General features: G+C 44.0%; 1 protein-coding gene across 1 annotated transcript in view; it reads right to left on the bottom strand.

The window, feature by feature from the left end:
* The window catches only part of LOC148040998 (NAD(P)-binding Rossmann-fold superfamily protein), a 60095-nt gene extending 46631 nt beyond the window's left edge, over window positions 1-13464 (bottom strand). The window contains exon 1 of the mRNA XM_087687363.1: window positions 13338-13464. Coding sequence (XP_087543489.1) covers window positions 13338-13351 — 14 coding nt within the window. The 5' untranslated portion in view covers window positions 13352-13464. The remainder of the gene's footprint in view (window positions 1-13337) is intronic.
* Between the last annotated feature and the right edge of the window lie 347 nt (window positions 13465-13811).

The following is a 13811-nucleotide window of genomic DNA, read 5'->3' as shown; positions in this document are numbered from 1 at the left end:
GTTTGATCCCGTCAAGCAGGATGTCTACACGAGCCAAGATGTATGGTTCGTGGAAGTTCCGGCCACAGAGGGGGGTGAGGAGCACCCCCACCTTGGATATCCAGGGGAGAGTTGGGCTCCCGAGACAGTTCCTTTGAAGCCCGAGTCTCTTGATGGAGATTCTTCTTCTAAATCAGAGTCTTCTCTTCCAACGGCCATCCTAGTGGAGCTTTGGCTGGTGGATGTTCCCGAGTCTTCAGCACATGGAGAGCAACGCGGACAGGTCCGGCCTCCTCCTCGTCAGGTCCATAACACCCTCTAGGATTCAGGAATCGAGGGGGTCCCTGAGGAGTGGGAACCGCAGGATGGACCGTGGAGGTCACAAAGGAATCAAGTACATTTTTCGGAGCTTGTTTGCTCTAACTATTGTTTGATGACCCATGTTATGCAAGATCGTGAGCCCACTTCAGTGAAGGACGCTTTGTAGTCTGACCATTGGCGGAAGGCTATGGAAGCCGCGCTGGAGGCTATTGAGAGGAATGGCACTTGGTCTCTTATGCCTCGTCCCTCTCACAAGAAGGTGATTGGTGTCAAGTGCGTCTTCAAGACCAAGTACCTTAGCGATGGTTCTTTGGACAAGCACAAGCCTCACCTTGTTGCTAAAGGTTTTGCTCAACGTCCAGGCATTGACTTCCATGATACTTTTGCCCCCACTGCTCGTGTGGCGACTATTCGAGCTGTTCTTGCCTTGGCTGGCCATAGGAGATGGCGTGTCTATCAGAAGTTGGTCTTTCTCATGTTGGGATATAAAGGCCCAGTAACCTCTGTGTATAGTACACGCACATTGTACATGTGAACACACCCTTTACGTGCCCTAAGTATAAATACATTTTATTCTTTGCGTACCAACACATTATTGGTACACTCTTATCGTCTCGTACTTTCACTCTGCTCAGACTCTCTCAAGCCGTCACACTCACTCGTTCATTCCTGCTCAAGTTGCGTCCCTATCGCTTCCAACAAGTATCAGAGCCGACTCTTGTGCACCCTTCCCGTGAAGAAGACCAGCAGCCAAGCAGCCCTCCAAAAGACGAGCAGAATACTGCTCGAAGTGATGATGCAGGCGTGTAGCTGACAGCAGGCAAAAGGCATGACAACTGGGCGAAGAACTGCAGACGGGCATCGAACTGCAATGCAGAAGACGAGCAGAATATTGCTCGAAGTGACGATGCAGGCGTGTAGCTGACAGCAGACAAAAGGCATGACAACTAGGCGAAGAACTGCAGACGGGCATCGAATTGCAAATGGACGGTGACTGTGCGACAATCAGGCGACTTCTCCAGGCGCAGTGTCGTGACGAAGGGAACCAGAACTGCCAATGGCATGAGACACGTACGCGTGGAACGAACACCAGCGGGCTGTCAGTAATGCGATGGTCAACAACCCCGTCAGTCTTCAAAAATCAAAAATCTCTTTTAATTTTTCAATTACTCTCTTCTTCTTTCTTTACGGGAGTTCACATGTCAGAAGCACAAATCACAGACTTGTGAGAATTCGAGCTAGAAATTTGGGGCTTTTCCCAGATTTGACATCGTTCATGCCTGTCAGTGACTTTCGAGTCAAAAATTGCATACATTGTGAGTGGTGACCCAAATTAATTTGGGGATTTTGTGAAATTAGTCAAAAAAATTCCCCTTTGAGCAAAATTTCCTGACATTGGGTCCCAGAAATTTGGGGCTTTTCATGTATTGGCAAAATTTTACTCAGTTGGGTCAGATTGACTGACATTTATGTAATTTTGTATTTGAAATTTTGGGGATTTACGAAGAATTTGGTAAATTTCTGCATTTTTGCCCGTTTGGTGGCTGACTCATGTTCAAACAGCAGGAATTTACTTCTGGTTGAGAAAGAACAGCAGTGCATCTTGCTAGTTCAGCTTGTGCTTTTGCAAATTAGTGCATTTACTCTTGTGTTCGTGATAAAATGGCTACAACTTCTTCCAGTTCATACATCAAGAGTTTGATGGTCATGGCTTTGACCTTTGGAAAGACCGTATGCAGGGCATTTTGTTCCTAAAGGATTGTGAGGATGCTTTGCAGGAAGATAAACCCACACTTATGTCTAATGCAGATTGGGCCAGAGTGAATAAAAAGGCTGTGGCTTACATAAAGATGGGTGTCACTGATGACATTCTGACAAACATTAAGGGTTTAGACACAGGTTATGCAATATGGGAGAAGCTGAAAACTACTTATAAGATCACCACACCTATTAATCAAGTGCATTTAATGCGCAAGTTGGTGAATATGTGACTGGATGAGTCAAAGCCTGCAGCTGAGCACTTGAGTGCATTTACAGGGATTCTAAATCAGCTCAAAGATGCAAACTTGGACTTTGATGATAAGTTAAGGGCGATCTTTTTTATCATGGCACTGCCGGACTCGTGGGAAACCTTGGTGGTTTCACTCAGCAATAACCCTAATCTCTCATATGATGGGGTGAGGGGTTCTATGTTGAATGAAGAAATTAGATGTATGTCTAGTGGAGAAGGCAACAACTCAACTTATAATATAAGAGGCAGGGCTAAAAAGAAAAATGCAAATGCAAGGTAGAGAAACAAGAGCAAGAGCAAAGGAAAGGATAAAAGTGACATTACTTGCTATCACTATGGTCGGAAGGGCCACAAGAAACCTGATTGCAGATATTATAAGAAGGAACAAGAGAGAAAGAATCATGCAAGAGAGAAAAAGAAGGAAGAAAAGACAGATGCATCGGAGACAACCAAAGGCAAAGAGAAGGCTAATGTGGCCTCTAGCGCGGTCATAGAAAAGCTTTCAGATACAGAGGCTGATGTATTATGTGCATTTGATTATGATGCCCTTGTATGTCACATGCAGGATATGCAAATTACCAATGCACTCTTGTCAGTTGATGAAGGTGTCACTTAGACTTGGATTGTAGACTCTGGTGCCTCTTTCCATGTAACTCCTTGCTTGGAGTGTTTTGCTATGTTCAATGTAAGCAGTTATGGAAAGGTGTACCTTGGAAATAACCATGCTTGCAGCATTGATGGGATTGGCACCGTACACTTGTCTTTAGACAATGGTCAAGAGCTTGTGTTGAAAGATGTCAGATATGTGCCTGGCATTAAAAAGAGTTTATTATCTGTTGATCAGCTTGACTTGCATGGCTACACCACACTGTTTGGTGGTGGTTTGTGGAAAGTAAAAAAGGGTTCCATGCTGATTGCAAAAGGAACCAAGAAGGGCACATTGTATTGTTTGCACTGTAAAGCCTTGAACGGCAAGTTTCTTGCAATTGCTGAAATTTGCAACCACTTGGAGTTATGGCATAGGAGATTAGGCCATATGAGCCAAAAAGGACTTGATGTCCTTACCTCTCTGAAGAGGGTTGATGGAAAAGGCTCTAAACTTAATTTTTGTAATGAGTGTCAATTTGGAAAGCAAATAAAAAATTCATTTTACTCTGGTGTCTCTCGTAAGTCCAATGTCTTAGACTTAGTGCATTCTGATGTATGTAGTATGCCCGTGAAATCATTGGGTGGTGCTGCATATTTTGTCTCCTTTATTGACGATTGTTCCAAGAAGATTTGGGTGTACTTGCTGAAAAAGAAAAGTGAAGTGTTTGCTGTTTTTAAAACTTTTCATGCATTTGTGACCACTCAGATATGTAGAAAGCTGAAATGCTTGAGAACTGATAATGGAAGTGAGTTCACATCGACTGAATTCAAGTCATTTTGTGACTTACATGGTATTAAGAAGGAGCTTACATCCCCTTACAGCCCTTCTTCAAATGGGGTGGCTGAAAGATATAACAGGACTTTATATGAAACAGTGCGGTGCATGCTGTCCACTACTAATCTCCCTCATGCATTTTGGGGAGAGGCACTCAAAACTGCGGTTCACATTTGCAACCACTCTCCCAACAGGTCCTTAAATAATGGCATCCCTGAGGAGGTTTGGTCTGGCAAATCAGCCTCATATGACCATTTACGCATATTTGGTTGTCATACTTTCGTGCATGTTAGGAATGAGCTAAGGAATAAACTTGACCCAAAATCCACCAAAGGCATTTTCATGGGCTATGGTGATGAGGGTGAATTTGGCTATAGAGTGTGGTTACCTCAGTCCAAGAAAATTATTCGCAGCCGTAATGTTGTGTTCAATGAGGCAAATTTGCTGAAAGCCACTTTAGCCTCTAATGAAGATCTGAAAAAGGTGAAGTTTCAAAGTTTGCAGCCACCTATTACTTCAGAAAATGAGCCTCATGGTGCTGTACCACAGGCTGAAACTAATGATCAGCCGGTTATTTTTGAGCCAGATGATGATGGACAGCAAATAGAAGCACGAGGAGGTCATGGACAGCAATAGGCTTGCTGATTATGAAATTGCAAGTGCTGGAAATGAAGATGAAGGTGTTGTACAACATGAACAGCATGCTGAAAATGGTTTACAACAGCAAATGAATGCTGAAAATAATATACCTCCAGATGTAGACCCAATTCCTGAAAATGTTGATCATTGGGTACGCTACACGCGTAAGAAGGCAACCACATAGGTTTGACCCCTCCTTGCATTATGTAATGCTTACAGATGAGGGTGAGCCTCTTACATACAAAGAGGCCAAGTCATGTGAGTTCAGCAGTAAGTGGGAGCTAGCTATGCAGGAAGAGATTAAATCTCTATATGCAAATGATACTTGGGATCTTGTGTCATTGCCAAAGGGAAGGAAGCCACTTCCAAACAAATGGGTGTACAAAGTCAAGACAGTTGATGGGAAACCCAAGTACAAGGCGAGGCTAGTTGCCAAAGGTTATGCACAAAAGGAAGGGATTGACTTCCAAGAGGTTTTCTCACCTGTTGTGAAGATGACCACTTTACGTGTGCTTTTGCTCTTACTGCTGTTTTGGGTTTAGAGCTGTATCAGATGGATGTAAAAACAGCTTTCTTGCGTGGTGACATTGATGAGGAAATCTATATGAAACAGCCTGAGGGCTTTGTAGTTCCTGGAAAAGAGCAAATGGTGTGTAAGCTAAAACATAGCCTGTATGGGCTGAAGCCAACACCACAGCAATGGTACAAAAAGTTTGATACTTTTATGCTATCTCATGAGTTTACACCCAATTATGCAGATCATTGCTTGTACATGAAAAAGGATACAGATGGCAGCCCCATCATACTTGTTTTGTATGTGGATGATATGTTACTAGCTGGGAAAAGAAAGACTAGCTTGGAAGCTCTCAAAAATCAGCTGAAATCAACTTTCTCCTTTAAAGATTTGGGAAATGCAGAGCATATTTTGGGCATGCGGATTCATAGAGATAGAATGCAGAAATTGATGTTTTTATCTCAAGAAAAGTACATTGGAAAGGTACTGGACAGATTTAACATGGCTGAAGCTAAGCCTTTTGGGGTACCCTTACCTCCTTATCTCAAGCTTAGCAAAGCCAACAGCCCGAAAGATGACGTGGAAGCAAATGCTATGAAGGGAGTTCCTTATGCATCAACTTATGGCTCTCTTATGTATGCTATGGTTTCTACTCGTCTAAATATTGCTCATGCAGTGGGAGTTGTTAGCAGCTTATGTCAAATCTTAGCAAAGCACATTGGGAGGCTGTCAAGTGTATTCTTCGATACCTTAAGGGTACACAAAGAAAAAGTATTTGTTATGAGTAGGGTGCACTTAGTTTGCAAGGTTATTGTGATGCAGACATGGCAAGTGACTTGGACACTCGTAGGTCCACCAACGGGTATGTCTTTACAGTTGCTGGTGGGGCTGTTTCTTGGTGTTCCAAGTTGCAGAATATTGTTGCATTGAGTACCACTGAAGCTGAATACATATCAGCTACTGAAGCTTCTAAGGAAGCTATATGGTTGAGCAGACTTGCAAATGATCTCGGCATGTCTATGGATACTGCAGTTTTGGGATGTGATAGCCAGAGTGCTGTGTATCTGGCTAAGAATGCCATGTATCATTCACGCACAAAGCATATAGATGTGCAATATCACTTCATCAGACAGATTCTGGAAGATGGTCAAATCACATTGACCAAGATTAAAACACAAGATAACCCTGCAGATGTTCTCACTAAAATTCTAAGCAAAGCTCAGCACGAGCATTGCATTCGACTAGTGGGAGTTGGTTAGCTAGAGGTTCATATCGGACCTTTAAGTGGGAGGTTGTTGGGATATAAAGGCCCGGTAACCTCCGTGTATAGTACACGCACATTGTACATGTGAACGCACCCTTTACGTGCCCTAAGTATAAATACATTTTATTCTTTGTGTACCAACACATTGTTGGTACACTCTTATCGTCTCGTACTTTCACTCTACTCACACTTTCTCAAGCCGTCACACTCACTCGTTAACTCCTGCTCGAGCTGCGTCCCTATCGCTTCCAACATCTCAATGGTGACTTGCAGGAGGAGATCTATGTTGAGCAGCCTCCTAGCTTTGGATCCTCGAATGGGAAAGTTTACAGGTTGAAGAAGGCCTTGTATGGCCTCAAGCAAACTCTGTGTGCATGGAATGAGAAGATCAACTTGTTTCTTCAGTCAAAGTTGGAATATCAACGCTCCCAGGCCGATCCTCAGCTTTATGTGCACACTTCCAAGATTGGTCATGTGTTGTTTGTATTGTATATTGATGATTTGATCCTTACAGGGGATCATGCACAGAAGGTCCAAGAGACCAAGACAGCTTTACATCAGATATTCGAGATGACGGATTTGGGGCTTCTTCATTTCTTCTTGGGTCACGAGATTTATCACTCCATAGGGGATTTTCATCTCTCAGCAAAGATATATTCAGGAGCTCTTGGTGACTTTTGAGATGGAGACTTGTCACCATTTCTACTCCTATGGATCCAAATTGGAAGGCCACTTCACACTCAGTAGGGGATGCTTCCCGCTACCGTCAGTTGATTGGATCTTTGATTTGGCTTCTCAACACTCGTGTTGATCTTTGTTTTGTTGTAGGTCTTTTGGCGGGGTTCATGAGTGAACCCACACAAGTGCATTGGCAGGCTGCCTTGAGGATTCTTCAGTATTTGAGGGGGACCTCTGACTTAGGGATTTCTTATCCAGTAGGTACAAATGCTTCAAATCTTGTTCTTGCAGGTTGGAGCGACTCGGATTGGGCTGGCGATGTGGACCACCGGCAGTCTACTACTGGTTACTGTTTTACCTTGGGTACAGGTGTTATCTCTTGGAGTAGCAAGAAGCAGCCCACGATAGCTCTTTCTTCTACTGAGGCGGAGTATCGGGTTGCGTCTTCCACCACATGTGAGGTTGTGTGGCTTCGAAGATTGTTGGAGGAGCTTGGCTGCCCCCAGACTCGTCCTACTCTTCTGCAGTGTGACAATGAGAGTTGCATTGCCTTGGTACGGAATCCTATATTCCATGCCCGAACGAAGCACATTGAGATCCAGTATCAGTTCATTCGAGAGAAGCTTCTGGACAGGACCATTAATGTGGAGTACTACAAGACGGAGAATAATCTTGTAGGTTTATTCACGAAGGCACTCCCCCAGGCTCTTCTTCGGCAGCATTTCAGATCCCTCAATCTTTTGGCCTAACCAGAATCTGAGAGGGGGTGTTAGAGAGTCATTTCCTGGACAGCAGTACAGTCCGAGTGCCACGTTAGCAAAGCAGGTGCTACGTCAACAGTACGACAGGATGCCACGTCAGCAGGGCCGACAGGTGCCATGTGGCACAGGTACAATGGGACAGTTTCTGCACTCAGACAGTTTTTCTGCATTATTTTATTCACTCGGCCGACCTGCTGCTGGGCATTATTTCCTGACAAATTATTTATAGTCAGAGTGTGGCACATTCTCATACATTATTCTAATCTTGAAATCTGTCAGAGTTGGTCTACTAAGGCTGACTATGCTCAGGCTGACAGAGATCGAGGTCCTCAAGCCGGCCACTTGATGAGGTGAAGTGGGACCTTGGAGAGTGGCTTTGGCTCGCCATAGTAGTTGCCAAGAAGCCCAGGGCTTCTGGCCTACACAACACAGATTGGAGAGCATGTTTTGACACAGAAGGATATGGAATGGGCATCCTCACGCAACAGGCACAGGGCGGAACACAGCATTGTGGGATAGCTGCAAGCTGCAAAGGGTGTCATATTTCTTATGGCTACTAGCACAAGGAGGCTTGGCTGTTGGGAGTTGGCTGGTTCAGATGCAACAAGATAAATTTGTATTGTCCACTGCAGCGTTGGAAACTCCAAAGCATTGCCTTTGGTCCTGTGAGGCAGCGCAACTAGTGTGAAGAGGAGCATGCCATATTCTCAATCGAGTGGCGCCTAGCCTAGAATTTATATCTTAAAGGGTCGTCTACTCCCAGGTAGTTAGCCAAGGTTGCCACTTACTGTATGAGGTTGAGATGCATGATACTATTTTTCTTATTGATGAAAGTTCCTATGCTATGGTTGGCTTGGAGACACTAACCATCCGCCAAGTATTAGAACCAACAACAGAGCATTTGGAGGTGTGGGAGTTTATTGGAAGCCTCGCAGTATGGGACATATAGAAGGTATGCTGTTAATTAGTTTTGGGTGGCGGATACTTGTCCACATATGAGACTTTGGCAGAGCTCTAGACCTTGATCATCCACTCCCTCCGCAGCCGCTAGGATAAGGTGTAGGGTGACTCTTGAGCTTGTAAGGAGCTCTGACACCACTTCTTAATACGTACCTAGGGTGGTCATGATCTATTCTTCACGATGGAGACAAGCAACCCCAGGTGGGGGTACTCTCCTCCTTTGTGGCTTCTATCCCCCATCCCCTCCAGACCACCTTGAGAGGCTTGTATATATGATTCTAACATGACTTTATATCAGCTCCAGCCAATCTATTGAGCACATGTACTTCGATGTAAAATCTTCTGAGTAATATAACTAGCCACATTTTTCTTGCCAAAACAAAAGTGTGGTCTTCTCTTTGTAAAGTCTCCAAGTCCTCACTTTTGTGATGTTCCCATGTGAGTGTGCAACGAAAGAGAACACGAACAAGGAGAGAGAAGGAGAGAGAAAGACTGCGAAGAACAAAAAGGATGAAGTGATAAATCTGCACTCAATTTGAATGGAAGCTGAATACAAAGAGTGGACTGATCAGTCCCTGCACACAGCCCAAGATGCGAGGGAACCATATCAAGTTGATGACAAACAGCAACACCAAGGATGGAGGAGAGGCTGAAGTCGGAGTGTGCTGTCCAAAATCTGCAGCAGAACACTTGTGAATGATGGCAGCCAGCAAATCACCCTGCTATAAATAGCAGATGAGACTGAAAACTAGCTGACCTGATCAAGAAAGGGATGAACATGCTGATCCACCAGCAGCTGGATGATGAAATAATGCTGGCAGCCTACACAAGCTGATCGAAACCTGAGCAGGTTGAACAGGTCCTCCAACTACCACTAAAAAGGAAATGCAGAGGCTGAAAAACTCTCCTCTACCAATGTGAATACACCCAAACTCACTGAAAAAGAAATGCATGAGAAAATAAGGGGCTAAAACAATCAAAGCTCCTACGTCTCCATCAAACTCTAACAAAACTCACAACCAGGAAATGACAATTTGACAAAATACAACCTAACATCAAATTCCGAGCTGGTGGCTAATCCAAAGACTCCATCAAAGAGAGCGGGGGAAGATTTGGCCGCCTCCACCAATAAGCTCACCAGACCCTCCGTGATGCAGGTTTGTCATAATCAATCGCATATATGAGACTCTATGCACTAATTATGGGTTGATGACCTATGCCATGGCAATCAAGGAACCCGCATCCATTGGAGAGGCAGAAGACCATGAAATAAGAGTTGGAGGCTATAGAGTGGAATGGCACTTGGGTGTTAGTACTAAGGCCTATCCATCGCAAAGTGATAGGAGTGAAGTGGGTCTTCAAGTCCAAATATCTCAATGATGACAAGTTTGGTGGCTAAAGGATTTGCACACAACCAAGTGTAGTCTTTGTTGATAGATTTGCTCCTATCGGGTGAATGACCACCATTCGTACAGTACTTGCCATAGCCAGCCATAAGAGATGGCTGGTTTTCCAATTGGACGTGACATTAGCATTCTTGAATAGGGACTTAAAAGAGATCTATGTGGACTATCATCCTAGGTTCTTTGTCTTAAATGGTAAGGTGTATGGTTTAAAGAAGGCTCTTTAGGCACTTACACAAGCTTCTCGAGCCTGGAATGAAGATACATGTATCTTCTTTGGGAGAGGTTGGGGTATCGTAGGTCGGACTCCAATCCAAATTTGTATGTTCACACCTCAACAGATATGCATGTGGTGTTTGTGCTATATGTGGACGAGCTCATACTTACAGGTGACCACATCCAGATGGTCAAGCAGACAAAGGATGCCTTAGATGAGAACTTTGAGATGACCAACATGCGCCTTCTGCATTTCTTCTTAGGTGGAGGGGGGTCTCTCTCTCCCAATAGCAGTATGTGCGAGAGCACTTGACCACCTTTGAGATTTCCACATGCCATCTCATCTCTACTATTATGGATCCTATCTGAAAGGCTCCAGCCCATCCAAATTTGTTGGTTGTTGATGCTTCTAGCTACTACCGACGACTGATTGGACCCTTGATTTGGCTACTCAACACTCAGATCAATCTTTGTTATCCGGTTGGTTTGCTTGCAAGGTCTATGAGTGAGCCCAAGAAAACTCATTCACAAGCTGCTTTGAGGATTCTTTGATTCCTCAAGGAAACCCCCAATCTTGGCATTTCTATCCAGTAGATCTAGGAGATGCCACCTTGGTGTTGCATGGATGGAACAATTTCTAACTGGGCTAGTGATGTTGATCTTCAGAGATGGACAACTAGCTTCATCTTTCTTCTTGGACAAGTGCTATATCTTCGAGTAGCAAGAAGCAAACAATGGTGTCGTTGTCTTCAATGAAGGCCGAGAACCAAGTAGCATCATCTACCACATGTGAGACCATGTGGCTCCAGAGGTGGTTTGGAGAGTTTGGCTATAGTCAGACCCATGCTACCACTCTTCTATGCAACAATGAGAGTTGCATAGCCATTGGTGTTCCATGGACGGACAAAGCACATAGAGATCTAGGACCATTTCATCCCTGTGACAAGATCTTGGATGGTACTGTCACTATAGATCTCTTCACCAAAGCTCTTCCTCAGATTGTTCTACATCAACACTTCAAATCCCTGAGCTGCCTCATGCCACATCTAGGATCTAAGAGGGGGTGTTACCAAGCACCTCTTGGACAGGCAGGGCAGGCTGAGCAGGCAAGCAGGGCACAGGAAGGAGTGCAAGGACGGTTTGTCTTGGCAGCAGCTGGTGGCAACAGGGCAGCAGGAGAATGGGTAGCAAGTGAAACGCGAGCAATCTCATTCTATAGCAGCATGTAAAACTTAGCAAGGGTGGGCAACTTGTCTTGTCTTGGCATTGATGGTGCTCTTGAAAGCATAGAAGGAATCCAGAGGCTTTTGCATAAATTGCATTATATATTCATCATTTATGAAGGTCTTGCCAATGAACTTAAGCTGATCAAGAATTCAATCAGCTTCTACACTTGCTCAAACAAGTGTTTGAAATGAACAGGCTACTTCTCTAGTTTGTAATGGCAGATATCCATCCCAACATTCTAGCCTTCAAATAAGCGCAAAGAAGAGAGCTTGTGTTTACCAGCTGAAGCATGTACCTTCTCCATAAGAAAAATGAGGGCAACTACAGCTGCTGGATCAGCAACATGGCACTCTTGCATCATCATCATTCTCTGGGATCAAGGCTACACCTTTGATTATGCACTAATGTTGCTGCATCTTCAAGAAGGTTTCCTAGATCTCTTCCAACGGACCAGAACCCATAGTTATCATCAGTCAATTCGATGTTGGTGGGGATGAACAGGAAGCCCTTTGTGCCAAGAATGCAGGTTGAGATGGCATGATCCGCAGGGCGCTACAAAAACACAATAGTTCTCTGCCTTGGACTGCATGCAGTTGATCTCAAACAGTCCAGAGCCCTCCTGAAACACCTCAATCAGCATGAAGAAGGGACGTCTGTAGACTGCAAAAACACAGCAATTTGCTACAACACCTGCCATCAAAGGCTTGGGAAGTCCGAACTGCTGAACGCTGTTGCATCAGCAAACACAGTCAGCTGTGAAGGTTTCTGTCACAGGAAATGCAGTTCCAACTTAGCACACTCCCACAAACAATAATTGTCTACCTTTGGGGTAAGCTTCAATGACAAGAATAGGGTATGTGCCCTAATATCATGATGGAAAGTTGGAAACCGCGGCAAAGCATTGGACAGCAAAAAAAGAGAAAAAAACACAATGAAGGCAAAGAAACCAAATTGACCGCAGACTAAGGGTGCAATGTACAAAGCGTGCTAACTATAAATAGGCCAGTTCAGAAAAACTGGACAACCTAAAATATGGTCAACAGACCAGTGAATGGCCAAAAAATAGGGAAAAGGGAAATCCCTGATACAAAACTGGGTGAACACTAGATCTCAATGTAAGTGCATGGTCATTTCTTATTTCAAGACCAACTAGATGGCCTTCCCATGCCAGGTCCCACAATTGACAAGGTCTCTTATTTCCCATTCATGAAAGTGTGTCAAAAGTACTCCATCCTTCATAACATATCCTAGTTAGAACATCACAGTCCTGCATAAGTGAAGGACATATATGCTGGACAGAATTTCTAGATCAAGATGGATCAACATGCATTGAGGTCTCTTCTCACTTAATCACAGCCAAATATGTCTCCTAGGCAAATTAAGACAATTGACATGATGACATTTTGGCATTTTGTGTCTCTGTTTTCCTTTGAGATAGAGCATGTCCCAAGTAGGAAGAGTACTATGGTGAATGCTACCACAGCAGCTCTACTTTTGTTGTTCAGCCACCCATAAAGGATCATCTCTTAGGTGCACTATTTGTAAGAATGTATGATTATCATAAGGAAAACCTTCCCATTTCTTTAAAAAGATAACTATACGGGACTCATCTTTACCAAGTTATCACACAATTTGATAAACATTATAGGTCTTTTTCCAAAAATATAACTTGGATTTTCCGAGGCTTCTTTTTTTTTTTTTTGGAAATTACATGTAAACCGGAGTGTATCCTGATCAGAAATAAAACCACTTGTCCAGAAATTTTTAGAGGAATTTTACCCCAATTTATGCAATTCGCTTGACACTAACCTCTGGTTCTTATGAACAGTGACTGTGTACTAGAGATAACTGTAACAGCAGATACCATGCCAGGGCTAATAATACAGGCCCGGTGACTTATCGTACTATCTTAGCATGAGCGAAAACAGAAAGCTTCAGTACCTTGACGACGCCATGACAATCTGATCGACTTGCCTGCTGTCGGGTTGTTGATACGAGCTTTAAAACCAAACGGTCCCCATTCCCTCGTCAGGAAGAAACATATTTTGCTATTCGAAAATAATTCTTTAAAAAATAGCCCTTCTTTTGCCAAAATGGCTCTAAAAGTTCCCTTTTGTTTTCTTCCTTTTTTTTTTCTTTTGCGGTTCAGAAAATAATTTTAAAATATTTACTATTAGTTAAGGGGAGGTTGGGGCTGGGTGCCACGTGGCAGCCCCCAACCTCCCCACAAAGAAACGTGGGGGTAGGTGCCACGCATCCAGCACCTGCCCTTGCCGCGAAAATCGTGCTCGCCCCGTGAGTCTAGGCGCGGAGCGCCTAGTATCCCTTGTTTTCTTCCTTTTTCTTTTTTTTGGTGGCCTTGGGTGGCATGGTCATGTCAATCACTTTTACTTCTCATGGACATTCTACAAAACC

Source organism: Lygodium microphyllum, chromosome 1 (assembly GCF_053477565.2).
Source record: "Lygodium microphyllum isolate KBCC chromosome 1, Lygodium_microphyllum_v1.1.10, whole genome shotgun sequence".
Taxonomy (NCBI): Eukaryota; Viridiplantae; Streptophyta; class Polypodiopsida; order Schizaeales; family Lygodiaceae; genus Lygodium; species Lygodium microphyllum.
The sequence above is the reverse complement of the archived record's forward strand: the minus strand, read 5'-3'. Positions and strand labels throughout refer to the sequence as shown.